This window comes from Erinaceus europaeus, chromosome 16, assembly GCF_950295315.1.
Source record: "Erinaceus europaeus chromosome 16, mEriEur2.1, whole genome shotgun sequence".
Taxonomy (NCBI): domain Eukaryota; kingdom Metazoa; phylum Chordata; class Mammalia; order Eulipotyphla; family Erinaceidae; genus Erinaceus; species Erinaceus europaeus.
In genome coordinates, this window is record NC_080177.1 from 47,947,322 (window position 1) to 47,965,032 (window position 17,711).

Consider the following 17,711-nt stretch of genomic DNA (forward strand, 5'->3'; position numbering starts at 1 on the left):
CCAAGCCCCAGGAGACAAAAAGAAAAGAGAGAGAGAGAGAGACGGAGGATGGAAGGAAAGAAGAAAGGAAGGAAGGAAGGAAGGAAGGAAGGAAGGAAGGAAGGAAGGAAGGAAGGAACTGTTGGGTTGCTGCGTAGGGGAGTAGGATGAGGAGGGCAGGACTGGAGTTAAGGCCTCTTAGGAAGGGTCAGGGTATTCAAAAGTGAGAATCCAAAGGGGGGGCATCAAAGAGTGACTAAAGTAGGCAGAGACCCCACATCCAAAGGAGGCCTAGGGACCAGCTTCTGGGAGAGGCAGGCCAAGCTCTGTGCACAGTCCTGTCTGCAGAGGCTGCTGTCTCAAGTGGACCATGAGCCACTGCTATCTGCCTGGCCAGATGCCAGTGTGTGTTCTGATTCCATAGACTCACTGGTTGAACAGCAGGCCTGCCTGTCAGGAGCAGGGACCCAAGCATCTGGTATCTGATCGCACCCAGCTGGGGAGTGCTCCTGGGTTTCCTGGGGTGCTATGCCTGCAGGGAGTAACAGAGGGGACTTCCAGATAGTTTCCAGAACCCTGCAGCTTCCAACCTGCATGTGGTAGCAGCATCACATAACTGCCGGTGCCCTGCCAGCGCAGATGGGCAGATGTCTGCCTAACCCCGGGTCAGGCCTCAGAGATTACTGCCTGCGCCATGATTATCCGCTGCTCCCATTCTTGGACCTGGGCCGGGTGCTGGCCTGCTTGGTGACTCAGATGGAGGGCTTGCACACTCAGCACCGGCCACATGGCACCCTTCCTCCTTTCCTCTGTATCTGGGGCTGACCCTCGGGCCTGGTCTTTGATAACTGGGCCTAATTACCCATCCTGCTGACTTGCCTGGCTCCGCGTTGTATTAGAAGGAAGACAGCTGCCTTTTAAAAACATAACGACCTCTTCTTTGTAGGGCACTTTTCTTTTAAGTTAATGATGGTTATTCGTGATTTATGAGATCCCCTTGGTGCCTCGCTTTCTTGGGTGAGTCAGCTTGTTCGCCTCCAGAGGTGACACTGGAGGGAAGCACGTGACTTGCCATCAAACCCCTGTGTGCCTGGCAGGAAGCCCTGTGGGAGCCACCCTCCAACCCCCACCCTTGCTTGCCCAGGTGGCCCAGCTGGTTCTGGAGCTCCAGGAAGGGCTCCGGTGGCTGCTCATTCAACTCTGTGACTCATTCTTCCCCCTGTGATGTGGAATTGGGAGGTGGGGGTGGATGGCATGCTGTTCCCACTGCAGCTTGCTTGGTGGTCAGGTCGAGTGATTTATTCCCCTTCCCAGACTTGCTTTCTCAAGAGCAGCTATTAAGGGGACATTGTGAAATAGTGCAGGGAGCTATCCTCCAGACCCATGTCCTTCTGCTCCTGGGGGACTGCAGTCACTGATAGTTGTTGTTAGCTGTGTTTTGGCTGAAAATATTTAATAGCTGTTTCTTGCATCCCTGCTAAGTGGCAGGTGCTACTCAGTGTACTGCTTTGTCCTGGACTGAGCAAAACACCTAGCCCTCTCCCCCACAGCAATTCTCTTGGGCAACTCTTCTGTTTCTGTATATTCTCATGAAGTATCAGCTTCTCTCTCTTGATAGAGACAGAGAAGGTAGAAAGAAGAAGAAGGAAAGAAAGAGAGAAATAGAAAGAGACTGGGGAGGGGATGGGATATGGAGATTGGGTGGCGGGAATTGTGTGGAGTTGTACCCCCCATCCTATGATCTTGTTAATGTCTCCTTTCTTAAATAAATTAATTAATTAAAAAAAAAAGAAATAGAAAGAGACTGTAGCATGGAAGCTTCCTTCAGTAAAGTGGGGGCCAGTTTCAAACCTTGGTCATGCACACAGTAAAGCATTACATTATTGTTGTAGTTAGGATTGGTATCGTTGTTGGATAGGACAGAAAGAAATGGGGAAAGGAGGGGAAGACAGAGAGAGGGAGAGAAAGATAGACACCTGCAGACCTGCTTCACTGCCTGTGAAGTGACTCCCCTGCAGGTGGGGAGCCTGGGGCTCTAACCGGGATCCTTCCACCGGTCCTTGCGCTTTGTGCCACGTGCGCTTAACCCACTGCACTACCGCCTGACTCCCTTTTTTTTCCCCCAGATCACTGCTCAGCTCTGGCTTATGGTGGTGGTGCAGGGGGGTTGAACCTGGGACAGGCATAAAAGTCTTTTTGCATAACCATTATGTTATCATTTATTTATGTGTTTGTTTATTTATTTATTTATTTATGTGTTCATTTATTTAGGAAATGGAGGAAATGGAAAGAGAAAGGGGAAGAGTGAGAGCCAGAGCATCACTCTGGCACATGCAGTGCCAGGGATCACATGCAGAACTTCATGACTCAGAGTCTATACCACTTCCCAGGCTGCCAGGTTCTTTTTTTTTTTTTTTTTTTTTCAGACTGCCAAAAAAGCAGCAGCAGCGGATTGGAAGCATTTCCAGGTACAGTCTGGTAGAAAATGACTAATGAAATAGGAGAAAAATGATCACAAGGGACCAGGTGGTGGTGCACCCAGTAGAGCATACACATTACTGTGTGCAAGTAATGTGGTTCAAGCTTCACTAGTGGTGAAGCCAATCTATAGGTGTCTGTTTATCTATCTACCCCTGCCCTTTCAATTTCTCTGTATCCTAACAAGGGAAAAAATGGCCACTGGGAACTGTGGATTTGTTGTGCAGTCACTAATCTCCAGCAGTAATCCTGGTGACAGTGGAAAGGGGGAAAAAAGGAAAAGAAAAGAAAAGAAGAGAAACACACACACACACCACCATAAGCCAGAGCTCTAGTAAAGAAAGAAAGAAAGGAAGGAAGGAAGAAAGAAAGAAAGAGAGGGGAGGAGGAAGGAAGGAAGGAAGGAAGGAAGGAAGGAAGGAAGAGAAAGAAAGAAAGAAAGAAAGAAAGAAAGAAAGAAAGAAAGAAAGAAAGAAATTATTCCAAGTAGAACTTAGAATCCCACCACCTCAGGAGGCCCAGAAGAAGCCAGGCCCCCTTACCCCTTAGTGGTACCTGGCTGTGTCATCCTGCTTGCTTTTCTTTCTTTTTATGGGGGGGGGGGTGGTTTGAACCTGGGACTTTGAAGCCTCAGGCATGAGAATCTCTGCATAGCCATTATGCTATCTACCCCCGCCCATTCTACTTAGTTGTTTCTGTTCTGTATGCCAGCCCACAGCACTGAAGACCAAGTGTACCCACAGGGTATTCTCAAATGGAACAGAGGTAGAGGGAGGCTGTAACATTCCAGAAAACTGTCAGGAGGAAAGCCACACTTCTGCTAACCAGGGTCTCATCCACTTAGCACTCAAGTTCATCTAAGATGCTTGTGCAGTGAGCCTGGGCCTGGATGCAGCTTGATTCTCTGAAAATGTGGAAAGGAAGTTTCTCAACTGTTAACCTAGCTCCTCTCTTGGGAAGTGCCAGGAAATGGAAATGAATGTTTCCTAGAGCTAGGGGAAGCAGGGGGCTTGGGGGGAGCCCACAGGGAAAGGAGGAAAGCTGTTGAGAAGAACCCAGTGGCATGTGGCAACTTCCTGTGGCTGTTTGAGCCACACCAGGGTGACCTCATCACTGCTGGCTCAGTGTCAGTCAGGAGAGGCCTCGCCACGTCCAGGGTACAGACAGCCCTCTCTGTATCCATCATGCTGATGGGACCCACTCCCACCACCACCCAGATTTTGTTCTTTGTTTTTACTAAAGCACTGCTCAACTCTGAGTGGTGCTAGAAATTGAACCTGAGACATTGAAGCATCAGGCATGGAAGTTTTTTTGCATAACCATTGTGCTGTCTTCCCAGCACTGTTTCCTTCCCAGCTTTATCACAGTTGAGAAAAATATTGTTGAGGGTGTGTTTATTTGTTTGTTTTTGCCTTTAACCCAGTCTCTTAAGCTGCTAATAAGTCAGAATTATTTCTTAATCAGCCACTGTGACACCTAAAGTTTTCTCAAAGACCTGCCTTAGAGAGCCATGTGTTGACATGGTGAGAAATTCCTGGGGCAACTGTCATTGCAGAAGGGCTGGGCCAAGTTGGGGATCCAGTTTGTAACACCAGATAAACTCTAGACCCAGTTGGTTCAAGATCAAACCCGGCCTTCCAGGCTCAAACCCTGGACTGGACCCCAGGCAGGGCCACCTCGCATATAGCTAAAAATAGTAAGAACTAGTTCATCAGGACAGACAACCTTCACCTGCTTTCTGAGGCTGCTGGTTTTAGGGCTGGCTACCTCACCTAACCCCTCTATTTCTATTATTTCAGGGGCAACCCAGGAGGTGACACAATAGATAAGGTGAACTTTGTTTTTAAAGATTTTATTTATTTATTAATGAGAAAGATAGGAGGAGAGAGAAAGAGCCAGACATCACTCTGGTACTTGTGCTGCCAGGGGTTGAACTCAGGACCTCATGCTTGAAAGTCCGGTGCCTTATCTACTGCGCCACCTCCCAAACCACTAAATAAATAACTTTAAATGTTTTTAAAAACATTTTATTTGTTTTATTTGAGAGAGAAAGACCAACCAGATTACTGCTCAGTTCTGGCTTATGGTTGTGCTAGGGATTGAACCTGAGACCTCAGAGCCTTAGTGTCTTTTTATTATTATTACTTAATTTATTTATAAAATAGAAAATATCAACAAAACCATAGAATAAGAGGGGTAAAACTCCACACATGTCCCACCACCAGAGTTCCATATCCCATCTCCTCCATTGGAAGCTTTCCTATTCTTTATCCCTTTGGGAGCATGGACCCAGGGTTGTTATGGGGTGCAGAAGGCGGGAAGTCTGGCTTCTGTAATTGCTTCTCCACTGAACGTGGGTGTTAACAGGTCGATCCATACTCCCAGCCTGTCCCTATCTTTCTCTAGTGGGGCGGGGTTCTGGAGAGGGGGGTTCCAGGGTACATTGGCAAGGTTGTCTGTGGCGTCATGGTGGCATCTGCAACTTGGTGTTTGGAACGTGTATTCCTTTGCTTCTCCTCCTTTCTTGTGGAACTCACATCAGTAGTTCTTGTAAGGTGGGGTTGATAGTGGTAAATCTCTTTAGTTCTTGAATATTTGAGAAAACCTTTATTTCTCCCTCATATTTGAAGGATAATTTTTCAGGATACAATATTCATGGCTGGAATTCCCTCTCCTTTAGAACTTTCAATATGTCATTCCACTCTCTCCTTGCCTCTAGAGTGTGTGAAGAGAAATCTGATGAAAATCTTATAGCTCTGCCTTTGTATGTAACTTCTTTTTTTAAATATTTATTTATTCCCTTTTGATATTTATTTATTCCCTTTTGTTGCCCTTGTACTGTAGTTATTATTGTTGTTATTGTTATTGGACAGGACAGAGAGAAATGGAGAGAGGGGGAGAGAAAGACACCTGCAGACCTGCTTCACCAACTGTGAAGGACACCCCTGCAGGTGGGGAGCCACCTGGACCCTTACGGTGATCCTTGCGCTTTGCGCCACCTGCGCTTAACCCACTGCACTACCGCCGACTCCCTGTATGTAACTTCTTTCCCTAGCAGCCAGCAAAATTTTATCCATGTTGTTGACTTTTGATAGTTTTACAGTAATGTGCTTTGACATTGGTATTTTTGTTTTATTTTATTTCATTTTTATTTTTTGAGAGCGATGGAGAGAAAGAGACACAGAAACACCAGAGCACTGCTCAGCTCTGGCTTATGGTGGTATAGGGGATTGAACCTGGGACTTCAGAGCCTCAGGCCTGAGAATCTCTTTGCTATCTACCCTTGCCCACGTTGGTCTTTTTGTATTTATAAATCTGGGTGATTGTTCTGCCTCTTGAATGAGAATGTTCTGAGGGTTTCCTAAGTGAGAGAAGTTCTCGGCTAAAATTGCTCTGAAAATGGACTCTGGGCCTTTGGCCTTGTCCTCCTCCTCAGATATACCTGTCACTCTTATATTCGATCTTTTGATGGAGTCTGCAATTTCACAGAGAGTTGCTTCAGTTTTTCTGAACCATTCCTCTCCCTTATCTTTCAATTGAAAGAGTGGGCTTGCCGTATCTTCTAGATTGGAGATTATTTCTTCTGAATGTGTGGATCTACTTCCTAAGCCTTCTTATGTGGGCATGGATTGCAGTTAAGAGTGTCTGTTACTTCCTGTAGTTCTGTTTGAAATTTTTCTTTCATGCTTCCCAACTGCCTAGTGAGTTCTGACTGAAGTTCTTTCAAGATTTGAAGATTCTTAGTGAACTCTGTTATGTTTCTCTCGTGTGTTTTAATTCCATAGTAAAATGCTCTTTAAATTCATGCTGAAATTCTATAGAGAGTCCTCATAATGAACTTTCTGTAGTTGGTCTCTAAGAGTCTCTCTAAATCTGTAATTCCTTGGGTTTCCTCTGTTTCATTTCTGCCTGGCTGATAAGGCATATTTGGCCGCTTCTCTGTTTGCACATTTTTTTGTGCTGGTTATTGGTGGCCAGCAGGTGGTGCTATTGTGATCTCTAGGTTTCTCTTGTTTGTATGATCTGCTGCTGGTGGGATTAGGGTGGGGGGTGGGGGGGTTTGCTTTTGGCTCTCTTGTGGTCTTATTTTATGTTGTGCCCTTGTCTTAAAGTCAAAGATTGAGAGGTTTTTAAACCCCTGTCTCTTTTCTTCCTGCACTAGGAACAGTCTTACTTGCTGCACTTAAAGTGAAATTGTCAAAATGGCACAGCTCAGCATCCATGCTGCCCAGAGCTCTGATTTGACTTTGCTGTTCTTCAGCCCGTGCCCACTCCCCTTTTTGCCCCAACCGTAGGCAAGTACCCACCTGAGGCTGTAGAACTTTCAGCTGTAGATTATAACTTCAGTTCCATCTCTTGTATTTATTTGGGGTTTTTGTTTTGTTTTGTTTTGTTTTTTTACTAGAGCACTGTTCAGCTCTGGTTTATGGTGGTGCAGGGGACTGAACCTGAGACTTTGGAGCCTCAGGCCTGAGAGTCTCTCTGTGTAACCATTATGCTACTACCCTCTGCCCTGTATTTATTTGTTGTTTAGGAGGAGAGGCGATTCTATCCCAGTTATTCCATGGCCATGCCTCCCGGAAGTCGAGCCTTAAAGTCTTTTTGCATAACCATTAGGCCGTGTCCCCAGCCCAGTAAATTTTTTTTTTGAGTCACTGGGTTTTATTTATTTATTTATTTATTCCCTTTTGTTGTCCTTGTTTTATTGTTGTAGTTGTTACTGTTGTCGTTTTTGGATAGGACAGAGAGAAATGGGGAGAGGAGGGGGGAGAGAAAGACAGACACCTGCAGACCTGCTTCACCAACTGTGAAGCAACTCCACCGCAGGTGGGGAGCCAGGGGCTCTAACCGGGATCCTTCCACCAGTCCTTGCGCTTTGCGCCACCTGCACTTAACCCGCTGCGCTACCGCCCGACTCCCAATAATTTTTTTTAAAGCTTTTTCTTTTCCCTTTTGTTGTCCTTGTTGTTTAACATTGTTGTGGTTATTGATATCACTGTTGTTGGATAGGACAGAGAGAAATGGAGAGAGGAGGGGAAAACAGAGAGCGGGAGAGAAAGACACCTGCAGACCTGCCTGCTTCACCGCCTGTGAAGTGACTCCCCTGCAGGTGGGGAGCTGGGGGCTCGAACCGGGATCCTTACACCGGTCCTTGCGCAATAACTTTTTTTTATTAGTGATTTAATAATGATTGACAAGATTGTGGGATAAGAGGGTACATTTCCATACAGTTCCCACCAACAAAGTTCCAGATCCCATCCCTTCCATTGGAAGCTTCCCTATTCTTTATCCCTCTGCAAGTATGGACTAGAGATCTTTTATAATATTTCTTTCCCCCCCCCCTTATCTTTATTTATTTACTGGATAGAGACAGCCAGAAATTGAGAGGGAAGGGGGTGGTAGAGAAGAGAGAAAGACAAAGAGATACCTGCAGCACTGCTTCACCACTTGCAAAGCTTTCCCCCTGCAAGTGGGGACTGGGGGTTCCAACCTGGGTCATTGCACATTGCAACATGTGTACTCAACCATGCACCACCACCTGGCCCCTGGACCAGAGATCTTTATGGAGTGCAGCAGGTGGAGGGTCTGGCTTCTGTAATTGCTTCTCTGCTAGGCATAGGCATTGACAAGTTAATCCATACCCCCAGCCTATTCCTCTATTTCCTTAGTTGGGTTGGTCTCTGAGGAAGTGGGATTCTAGAACACATTGGTGAGGCGGCTGCCCAGGGAAGTCAGGTTGGTGTCACGGTAGCATCTGCAACTTGGTAGCTGAAAAGCATTAGGATATAAAGCAGAACAAATTGTTTAATAATCAGGAAACGAAAGGTAAGAATATAGTAGGTGAGATTTGGGGTCTTCATATTGGAAGAAGCTAGGAAGTCTATTTTAGGTATATTTGACTTTAGTAATTTTTACCTTAGCCCAGTAGCTAACATGCAGGTGGGCTGAAAGTACTGTCTGGGAAGTTGGTGTCAGAACTGGGAATAGGACTAGAAAACTGGATCAGGGCAGAGAGTAGCTCCCAAATATGGGGAAAGTATATAAATACCATTAACTGCAAACCTCATTGATCTGACCTAGGGCCCATAACTATTCATACTTAGCACAGGAGCCTGTGTAACCTCAGCATCCCTGTCGGTCTGAACACACATTCCATGGTCATAGTGAGGAACATTCTAGGCTGCACTCATTTTAGGACCAGTCTTCCTCGAATGGCAGAGTGTGTTGACCCAGCCTCCCTTCGGAGAGTGTGGCAGTCTCTATCATTGTTGCTTTACAGTAAGGGCAAGGTCCTGTAGAAGCCCACAAGAGGATTTATGATGTTGTTCCTGATTGAGATGACCAGTGATGGTAGAGAGAGGGATCAGTTAGAGGCCTAGGCCCATCATATCTATGTCAGAATCTCAGGATTCCCTGACTAGGGCCCCAGATGATGGGGTGGCCTGGTAGTGACCAAAAAGGGCATCATTAAAGTGTGCAGGTCTCTTGCCCTTATTCAGCTTTTGTAGTCCTTACTTTATCTGACAGGGTTAGACTTAGAGCAGTTGAGGGAAGTGAAATAGGAAGTAGGTAAGGAGGGTATTTAGATCTAAGTAGAAAATATTTAATTAAGTACTTTATGATATCTTTTTAAGGTCTTTCTACTTGCTTGCTGCAGTTATTGAGTCACTGTAGACTATTGCACACTTTTACTTAATGGTACATATTTTCCCCTAACTTATGGATACATGTGCACATGTGCCCTATCTCATCGGCCCTGGTCTATATCTAGGTTCGATAACTATGTTAGGAGGTGTGTCACCCAAAATGGAACTTAGGAGTCCTATGAGTTAGGAAAGGTCTCACCTGAGTATTGGAGCTGGAGGGTTGACGTCCCAGGCCTGATGTCTCTGGACATAGTCTGAAGTGAAACATGTTGAGGTGGCCCTGGTTGCATTTATTTGGTTGAGATCAACAGTATCTAATGGTATGGATCAAAAGTAGCATGAACAAAAACGAGCAAAGCCCCAGAGATTCCATACAAGACCGTACCATGATTTGTTATTTAATGCTATTTACAAATAACTATATCTTTTTTCTTTTTAACATTTTTTAATTTATTTATAAAATGGAAATATTGACAAGACCATAGGATAAGAGGGATACAATTCCTTCCACCAGAACTCCGTATCCTGTCCCTTCCCTTGAAAGCTTTCCTATTCTTTATACCTCTGGGAGTATGGACCCAGGATCATTATGGGGTGCAGAAAGTGGAAGGTCTGGCTTCTGTAATTGCTTCTCCGCTGAACATGGGCGTTGACAGGTGGATCCATACTCTCAGCCTGTCTCTCTCTTTCTATAGTGGGCAGAACTCTGGGGAGGCAGGGTTCCAGGATACATTGGTGGGGTTGTCTGCCCAGGGAAGTCAGGTTGGCATCATGGTAGCATCTGGAACCTGGTGGCTGAAATAAAGTTAAGGTATACAGCAGAACTAGTTGTTGACTAATCATGAACCTAAAGGCAAGAATATTTCAGATGAAGATTTGGGGGTTTCCATTTTGCAAAAAGCTAGTAGGTCTATTTTAGGTATATTCCAAAGGACCTATGGCTTTACTAGTTTTTGCCTGAGTCTGACAGCTAACATGCAGGTGGACACAAGGTATTGTCTGGGGAGATGGTGTCGTAGTTGGGACTATATCTTATATACTGACAATTGCTTCTGGTCTCCCTGGTCTAAGATTATAGGTGATTAATATTTCAAAAAAGAAGTTATTGTTATAAATGCATTAAAAATTTAAGCCCAGTGTTAAAATTCAGTTTAGTAATTTGAAACGCTAAGTGTTTAGATTAAAGGACTATATACCCAGAACTGAAGTCTATGCATTAAAAAGCTCAAGACATTTAATCTGTTCCTCTCCCCTTGTATTGATTAAATAGTGATTTATAAGACTATAAGTTAATAGGAATTTTTGCTGGGGCTCTGTGCCGTCACTATGAATCCACTGCTCCTAGAGAACTTTTTTTTTTATTATTGGATAGGACAGAGAGAAATTAAGAGGGGAGAGGGAGATAGAGAGGGAGAGAAACATCAGCAGACCTGCTTCACTGCTTGTGAAGTGACCCGCCCCCCTGCAGGTTGGGAGCAGGGGCTCGAACCGGGAGCCTTGTGTGGGTCCTTGCATTTTGTATGATAACTTTTCAGAAGAGAATTTCAGACAATGGGGAGATGGCATAGTGTTTATGTAAAAGATTTTTCAAGCCTGAGGTTCCAGATTCAGTATCTGGCATTACCCTATGCAAGAGATGAGCAGTGCTCTGTAAAGACAGACAGACAGGCAGGCAGGCAGACAGACAGACAGACAGACAGAGAGAGAGATAAAAGAGTATTTCAGAGCTCCTGGGGGCTAACCACAGATTGCTCCCAGCAGATTTGAGTTCTGTCCACCTTGAGAACTCAGATCAGGCAACCTGGACCTGAACCCATGGTGAAGTTCATAGCAGGTCAGCTTCCTACTGGGCTGTCAATGCAGTTTACCTTCCTCCCCAAAGTGAAGTAGTGAAAGGTTTGAAATTTATACCTAGTGTCTGGTACTCCTTTGTGTTTTGTCAAGTACTCCTTGCTTTCTTTAATTATTATGTTAATCATCTTTGTATAGGACATGCCCTCACCCTTGTTGAAGAATCTAAGGCTAATTAAGACTTTAATAATGAAGTCTTTTTAATAAATAAGAATTAAGTCTTTTTAATAATTTTTCCAAGGTTGAGTTAGTATACTGTCTACAGAAACTTCAAACTTTGGAAGGACTTGTCTGTTAGACTCCAGAACTTTCTTTTGGAGAACCAGACTATTTCCAAGGCTAGAATAGGAGGAAGAAGGTAAACATCCCTAATTGATGTTTTGGGGTTGTTTGTTTGTTTGCTTGCTTTAGATTCATTTACTGATCAGAGAGAGAGAAAACATCAGAGCACTGCTCTAGCACATGTGATGCCAAGGAACACTTTATCCACTGCACCACCTTCAGGGTGACAGATATGTTATTTTCTTTATGAACTTTTTAATACAATAAGAATCATCATGTTTCATCATATACTTTCTTTTTATTTCTTTATTGGGGAATTAATGTTTTACATTCAACAGTAAATACAATAGTTTGAACATGCATAGCATTTCCCAGTTTTCCATATAACAATACAACCCCCACTAGGTCCTCTGTCATCCTTCTTGGACCTGTATTCTCCCGACTCACTCATCCCAGAGTCTTTTACTTTGGTGCAATACACAAATTCCAGTTCAGGTTCTACTTGTGTTTTCTTTTCTGATCTTGTTTTTCAACTTCTGCCTGAGAGTGAGATCATCCCATATTCATCCTTCTGTTTCTGACTTATTTCACTCAACATGATTTTTTCAAGGTCCATCCAAGATTGGCTTCTTCTTCTTCTTCTAGCGTTTGCCCTTCTTCCGTAGCCAGTCAACAGCATCAGGTTGAGCCTGATGTAAAGTTTCGAGACCTCCTTTGAATATGGAGAGGTGGCAGTCGTTGACTATGTGGGTCATGGTCTGTCTGGAGCCGCAGGGGCAGTTCGGGTCGTCTCTGGCTCCCCAGCGATGGAACATAGCGGCGCACCGGCCATGGCCTGTTCGATAGCGATTGAGGAGGGCCCAATCATAACGTGCTAGGTCAAAGCCGGGTTGACGCTTGCAGGGGTCTGTGATGAGGTGTTTGTTCTTTACCTCAGCTGACTGCCAACTCTGTTTCCAAGAGACTGGAACAGAGAAGTTCAGTGTAGGCGTAGGGGACCAGATTGGGTGACGAGACGTCAAGCGTTGAACAGGGTGGGCGAAGGCAGGTCCGGTCGAGCGTAGACGTGGGAAATGAACTTAGATGATGCCGCACCAAGATGGGCTGAAAACGCTGAAGTCACCATTTTTTTACAGCTGAGTAGTATTCCATTGTGTATATATACCACAACTTGCTCAGCCACTCATCTGTTGTTGGACACCTGGGTTGCTTCCAGGTTTTGGCTATTACAAATTGTGCTGCCAAGAACATATGTGTACACAGATCTTTTTTTTGGATATGTTGGGTTCCTTAGGATATATCCCCAGGAGAGGAATTGCAGGATCATAGGGTGGGTCCATGTCTAGCCTTCTGAGAATTCTCCAGACTGTTCTCCACAGAGGTTAGACCAATTGACATTCCCACCAGCAGTGTAGGAGGGGTTCCTTTGACCCCACACCCTCTCCAGCATTTGCTGCTGTTACCTTTTCTGATGTATGACATTCTCACAGGAGTGAAGTGGTATCTCATTGTTGTCTTTATTTTCATTTTTCTGACAATCAGAGACTTGGAGCATTTTTTCATGTGTTTCTCGGCCTTTTGGATCTCTTCTGTGGTGACTATTCTGTCCATGTCCTCCCCCCATTTTTGGATGGGGTTATTTGTTGTCTTGTTGTTGAGTCTGGCAAGCTCTTTATATATGTTGGTTATTAAACTCTTATCTGATGTATGACATGTAAAGATCTTCTCCCATTCTGTGAGGGGTCTCTTGGTTTGGGTAGTAGTTTCTTTAGCTGTGAAGAAGCTTTTTAATTTGATATAGTCCCGTAGGTTTATGCTTGTCTTAGTCTTCTTTGTAACTGGATTCCTTTCATTGAAGATGTCTTTAAAATTTATGTGGAAAAATGTTCTGCCAATATTTTCCTCTAATTATCTGATAGTTTCTGGTCTAACATCCAAGTCCTTGATCCGCTTGGAATTTACTTTTGTATTTGGTGAAATACAGTGGTTCAGTTTCATTCTTTTGTATGTTTCAACCCAATTTTTCTAACACCATTTGTTGAAGAGACTCCCCTGTCCCCATTTAATAGTCTGGACACCATTGTCAAAGATTAGATGGCCATAGGTGTGGGGGCTTATTTCTGGGCTCTCAATTCTATTCCACTGGTCAGTATGTCTATCCATGTTCCAGTACCAAGCAATTTTTATGACAATGGCCCTATAATACAATTTGAGATCTGGGAGTGTGATGCCTCCGGTTCTGTTCTTTCTTCTCAATATGGTCTTGGCAATTCTAGGTCTTTCCTGATTTCAGATAAACATTTGTAACATTTGTTCTATTCTCCTAAAAAATGTGCTTGGGATCTTGATGGGGATAGCATTACATTTGTAGATGGCTCTAGGTAGTATATTCATTTTGATAATGTTAATTCTTCCAACCCGTGAACATGGAATATCTTTCCACTTCTTTGTGCCTTTTTCAGTTTCCTTGAGTAGTGACCCATAATTTTCAGTATACAAGTCTTTCACTTCTTTGGTTAGGTTTACTCCTAGATATTTTATTGTTTTTGTTGCTATAGTAAAAGGAATTTATTTCTGGATTTCATCTTCTTCTAACTTAGTGTTTGCATAGAGGAATGCCACTGACTTTTGAATGTTAATTTTGTAGCCTGACACTTTACTGTATTGCCTGATGATATCCAAAAGCTTCTTGCTGGTTTCCTTAGGTTTTTCTATGTATATATTGTCATGTCATCTGCAAACAGGGAGAGTTTGACTTCTTCTCTTCCAATCTGTATCCCTTTAATTCCTTGCTCCTGCCTGATTGCTATGGCAAGAACTTCCAACACTATGTTGAATAGTAATGGTGATAGTGGGCATCCCTGTCTAGTACCTGATCTGAGTGGAAATGCTTCCAGTTTTTCACCATTGAGTATGATGTTGGCTGTAGGTTTGCTATATATAGACTCCGCTATCTTCAGGAATTTTCCATCTATTCCCATTTTTTGTACTGTTTTGAGTTCGGTCCTCGGCAGCACATATACCAGAGTGATGTCTGGTTCTTTCTCTCCTATCTTTTTCATCAATCAATAAATAAATTCTTTAAAAAAAAAGAGTTTCTTTGCATAACCATTATACTATCGACCCTCCCCCTTTTTTCCTTTCCTTTTGTGATAGCAACAGAGAGAAGTAGAGAGGCAGTGAGAAAGAGAAACACCTGAAGCACTGCTATACCACTTGTGAAGCTTCCCCCCTGCCACCACCACCCTGCACAAGTGGAAATTTCACCCTCCATCTTTAAAAAGAAGAGGAAAAGGAAACAGTCACTAGGAATAGTGGTGTTGTGCAGGCACTGAGTCCCAGCATAACCCCGGTAGCAATAAAATAAAGAATGGAAATGAAGAGGTAGCTCAGGAGCCAATGCAGTGGCCAGAGTGTTGAACTCCTCTTAAGCATGAGGTCCTGACTTCGGTCCCCAGCACTGCATGTACCAGAGTGATGCTCTGCTTCTCTTTATTAGGGTGTGTGTGTGTGTGTGTGTGTTTTCCTAGCTCAGCTCTGGCATATGGTTGGGATTTTGAACCCTCAGGCATGAAAAGTCCTATCCAACAACACCAATAACAACAAAGATAAACAAGGGCAACAAAAAGGAAAAAAATAGCCTCCAGGAGCAGCGGACTTGTAGTACAGGCACAGAGCCCCAGCAATAACTCTAGAGGCAAAAAAAAAAAAAATTAAGGGAAATGCTTACTGATGTGCTATGGGAAACAGCGTGGTTGTGTTGTTGATTTTTTTTCCCATTGTTGCTGCTGCTGCTGCTGCTGTTGGATAGGACAGAGAGAAATTGAGAGAGGAGGGGAGAGAAAGACAGACACCTGCAGACCTGCTTCACCACTTATGAAGGGACCCCCCTGCAGGTGGTGGGGTGGAACTGTGATCCTTGAGCTACTCACTACGTGCATTTAACCCAGTGTGCTACCACCCAGCCCCTGTTAATTTCTAGTAGTGAAACCCTAGGCTCATGCAGGTGGAGCAGATGAGCACAGGTGGGCAGGTAAAAAAGAAGGTTGAATCCTGGTCGCTCCAGGCCTGTGAGTGGTGAGTGACTTCTGCTATTTGTGTTTTGCTCTTCCTGGAGAACTAGGAAGAGCCAACTGTCCCATCAGGGGGAGGTGTGCTGCTGGCCTCGGCCAGCAGGTGGCAGCACACACCAGAGATCCAGGCCTGGGCAGGCATCAGTGGGCAGTGGGAGTCAGCTGAGGTTCTGTGTTCAGTCTTCTGTCTCAGACCCGAGCAGCAGGGGTCAGGCCTCAGGAGACCAATGGCAAAGGCTGGAGTCTTTGCTCTGTCTTCTGTTCAACAGTTGTGTAGTAAAAAAGGGTCTCTTAGCTATGTCTGCTTATTTTTACTAGTAGAAAAAGTAGTACTTAAAAAAAAAGTTATATTAATGAGAAATCGGGGGAGGGAGAGAACCAAAGCATTACTTTGACACATACAGTGCCAGAGATCAACCTCAGGACCTCACACTTGTGAATCCACCACTTTATTCCTGCGCCACTTCCCAGGCCGCTATCTTCATTTTTTGAATTGGCATTTGTGTTGATGGAGAGGTTGATTGGCTCTAGCAGGACTAGTGTAAACAGAGTTACATCCATGCTTATTTATTTTGGCATACTTTTACAAGTCCAAATTCCTAGAGGGGTCAAAAGTAATATTGCTTTTACATTTGGGGCTTGGGAGATGGTTCACCTAGTAGGACATGAACTTCACCATGCTCACATTTCCAGGTTCAAGCCCTGGCATCACACGAAAGAACCATGACACTGGAGAAAACTCTGTGAATGGTGAGGCTATGGCATGGTGTGTATGTGTCTCTATTTCTCTCAAATAAAAATAATGAAAAAGTTGGATTGGGAGTGGTGCACACAAAAGAAAATGTTGATTAAATTTTTCTCCATAAAATGTCCCAGTTTATATGTCCACATGTGAGTATGCCTATTGACAAGTGACTCAGAAAACCTTCTGGGGTCAGGTGGTGGTGCATATGGTTGAAAACACACATTACAGTGTACAAATACCCAAGTTCAAGCCCCTGGTGCCCATCTGCAGGGGGGAAGAGCTTCATAAGTGGTGAAGAAGGCCACAGGTATCTTTCTTTCTCTCCTCTATCTTCCCCCTCAATTTCACTCTGTCTCTATCCGAAAGAAAGAAAGAAAGAAAGAAAGAAAGAAAGAAAGAAAGGAAGGAAGGAAGGAAGGAAGGGGAATTCCCCCGAGCAGGAGCTACAGCTTACCTGGTAGGGCATATGCCTTGCCATGATACAGCCCTGAAACCATATGGAAGGTACTTTGGCACCAGAAGAAGCTCTGGTGCTTTGATGTCTCTCTTTCTTTCTTGATCTGTCTATCTCTCTGGATGAAAAAGTGGCCTGGTGTGGAGTGGAGTGTTTTATTTATTTGGATAGAGACAGAGAAAAATTGAGAGAGAAGCGGGAGATAGAGACACCTATAGCACAGCTCCACCAATTGCAAAGTTTTCCCCTGCAGGTGGGGACTGGAACTCAAGTCTTTGTGAATGATAATGTGCACTCTACAAGGTGAACTACAGCCCAGCCCTTAAGTAAATCTTTAATTGGGGGGAGGATGGCAGTGAGGCACCTGGTTGAGGCACCTGGTTGAGCAAACAAGTTTCAGTATACAAGGACAAGGGTTCAAACCCACAATCCCTACCTGCAGAGGAGAAGCTTCACTATGGTGAAATAGGGCTTCAGGCATCTCTCTTTCTTTCTCCCATCTCTATTTCTCCTCCTCCTCTCAGTTTCTCTCTGTTCTACCAAATAAATATATAAATATTTTTAAAAATAGTCTAAGGTGTATAGACTGGGGGATAGCCAGTCACATACTCAGATGATTTTCATGCATGAGACTCAGGTCCCAGGTTCAAACCCCAGCATCACCATCAACTAGAGCTGAGCAGTGCTCTGATCAAAAGAATTTAAAAACAAATAAACAAAAAACATGGCTGGATGCAGTGAAATCATGCATGTTGGGACCCCTGCCCTGGGAAAAAAATAACCTTTCCCTTCCAGAAGTCCTTTCCATCTGCTGTGGTCCTTGACCTCCACTGAAGATCCACATGTTGGGAGGAGGCTAGCTCAGTGTGGGAGCACGCCCATAGCCCTTCCTTGCTGCTCCAGCACAGCTGTCCAATTCCCTCATGGTGTCTGAGGGAATAATGGTGTGTCTGTCTCTCTAGGTGAAGAAGGCGTATAGGCAGAAAGCCCTCTCCTGCCATCCAGACAAAAATCCGGATAACCCCAGAGCAGGTGCAGTTCTCTGGTCCTGTGGATAAGGCTTCCCCACCTGGGCCCTGGGCACCAGGTCATGTGGCTGCACTGCATTCGGGAGGGGCTTCTGGTCCCCTGGTGGGGGCTGTGTCCCCATTGGTCTGCCCTGCAACAGTGCCCTCAGCTTTGCTGCTTGAGGGGAACCACCG

General features: G+C 44.6%; 1 protein-coding gene across 2 annotated transcripts in view; it reads left to right on the top strand.

Moving 5' to 3' along the window:
* DNAJC17 (DnaJ heat shock protein family (Hsp40) member C17) overlaps nt 1–17,711 on the top strand; it is a 53,937-nt gene that overhangs the window by 21,723 nt on the left and 14,503 nt on the right. For both annotated transcript variants that reach the window (XM_060175148.1, XM_007537774.3), the window contains exon 2: nt 17,472–17,541. In XM_060175148.1, the coding sequence (XP_060031131.1) occupies nt 17,472–17,541 (70 nt within the window). The remainder of the gene's footprint in view (nt 1–17,471; nt 17,542–17,711) is intronic.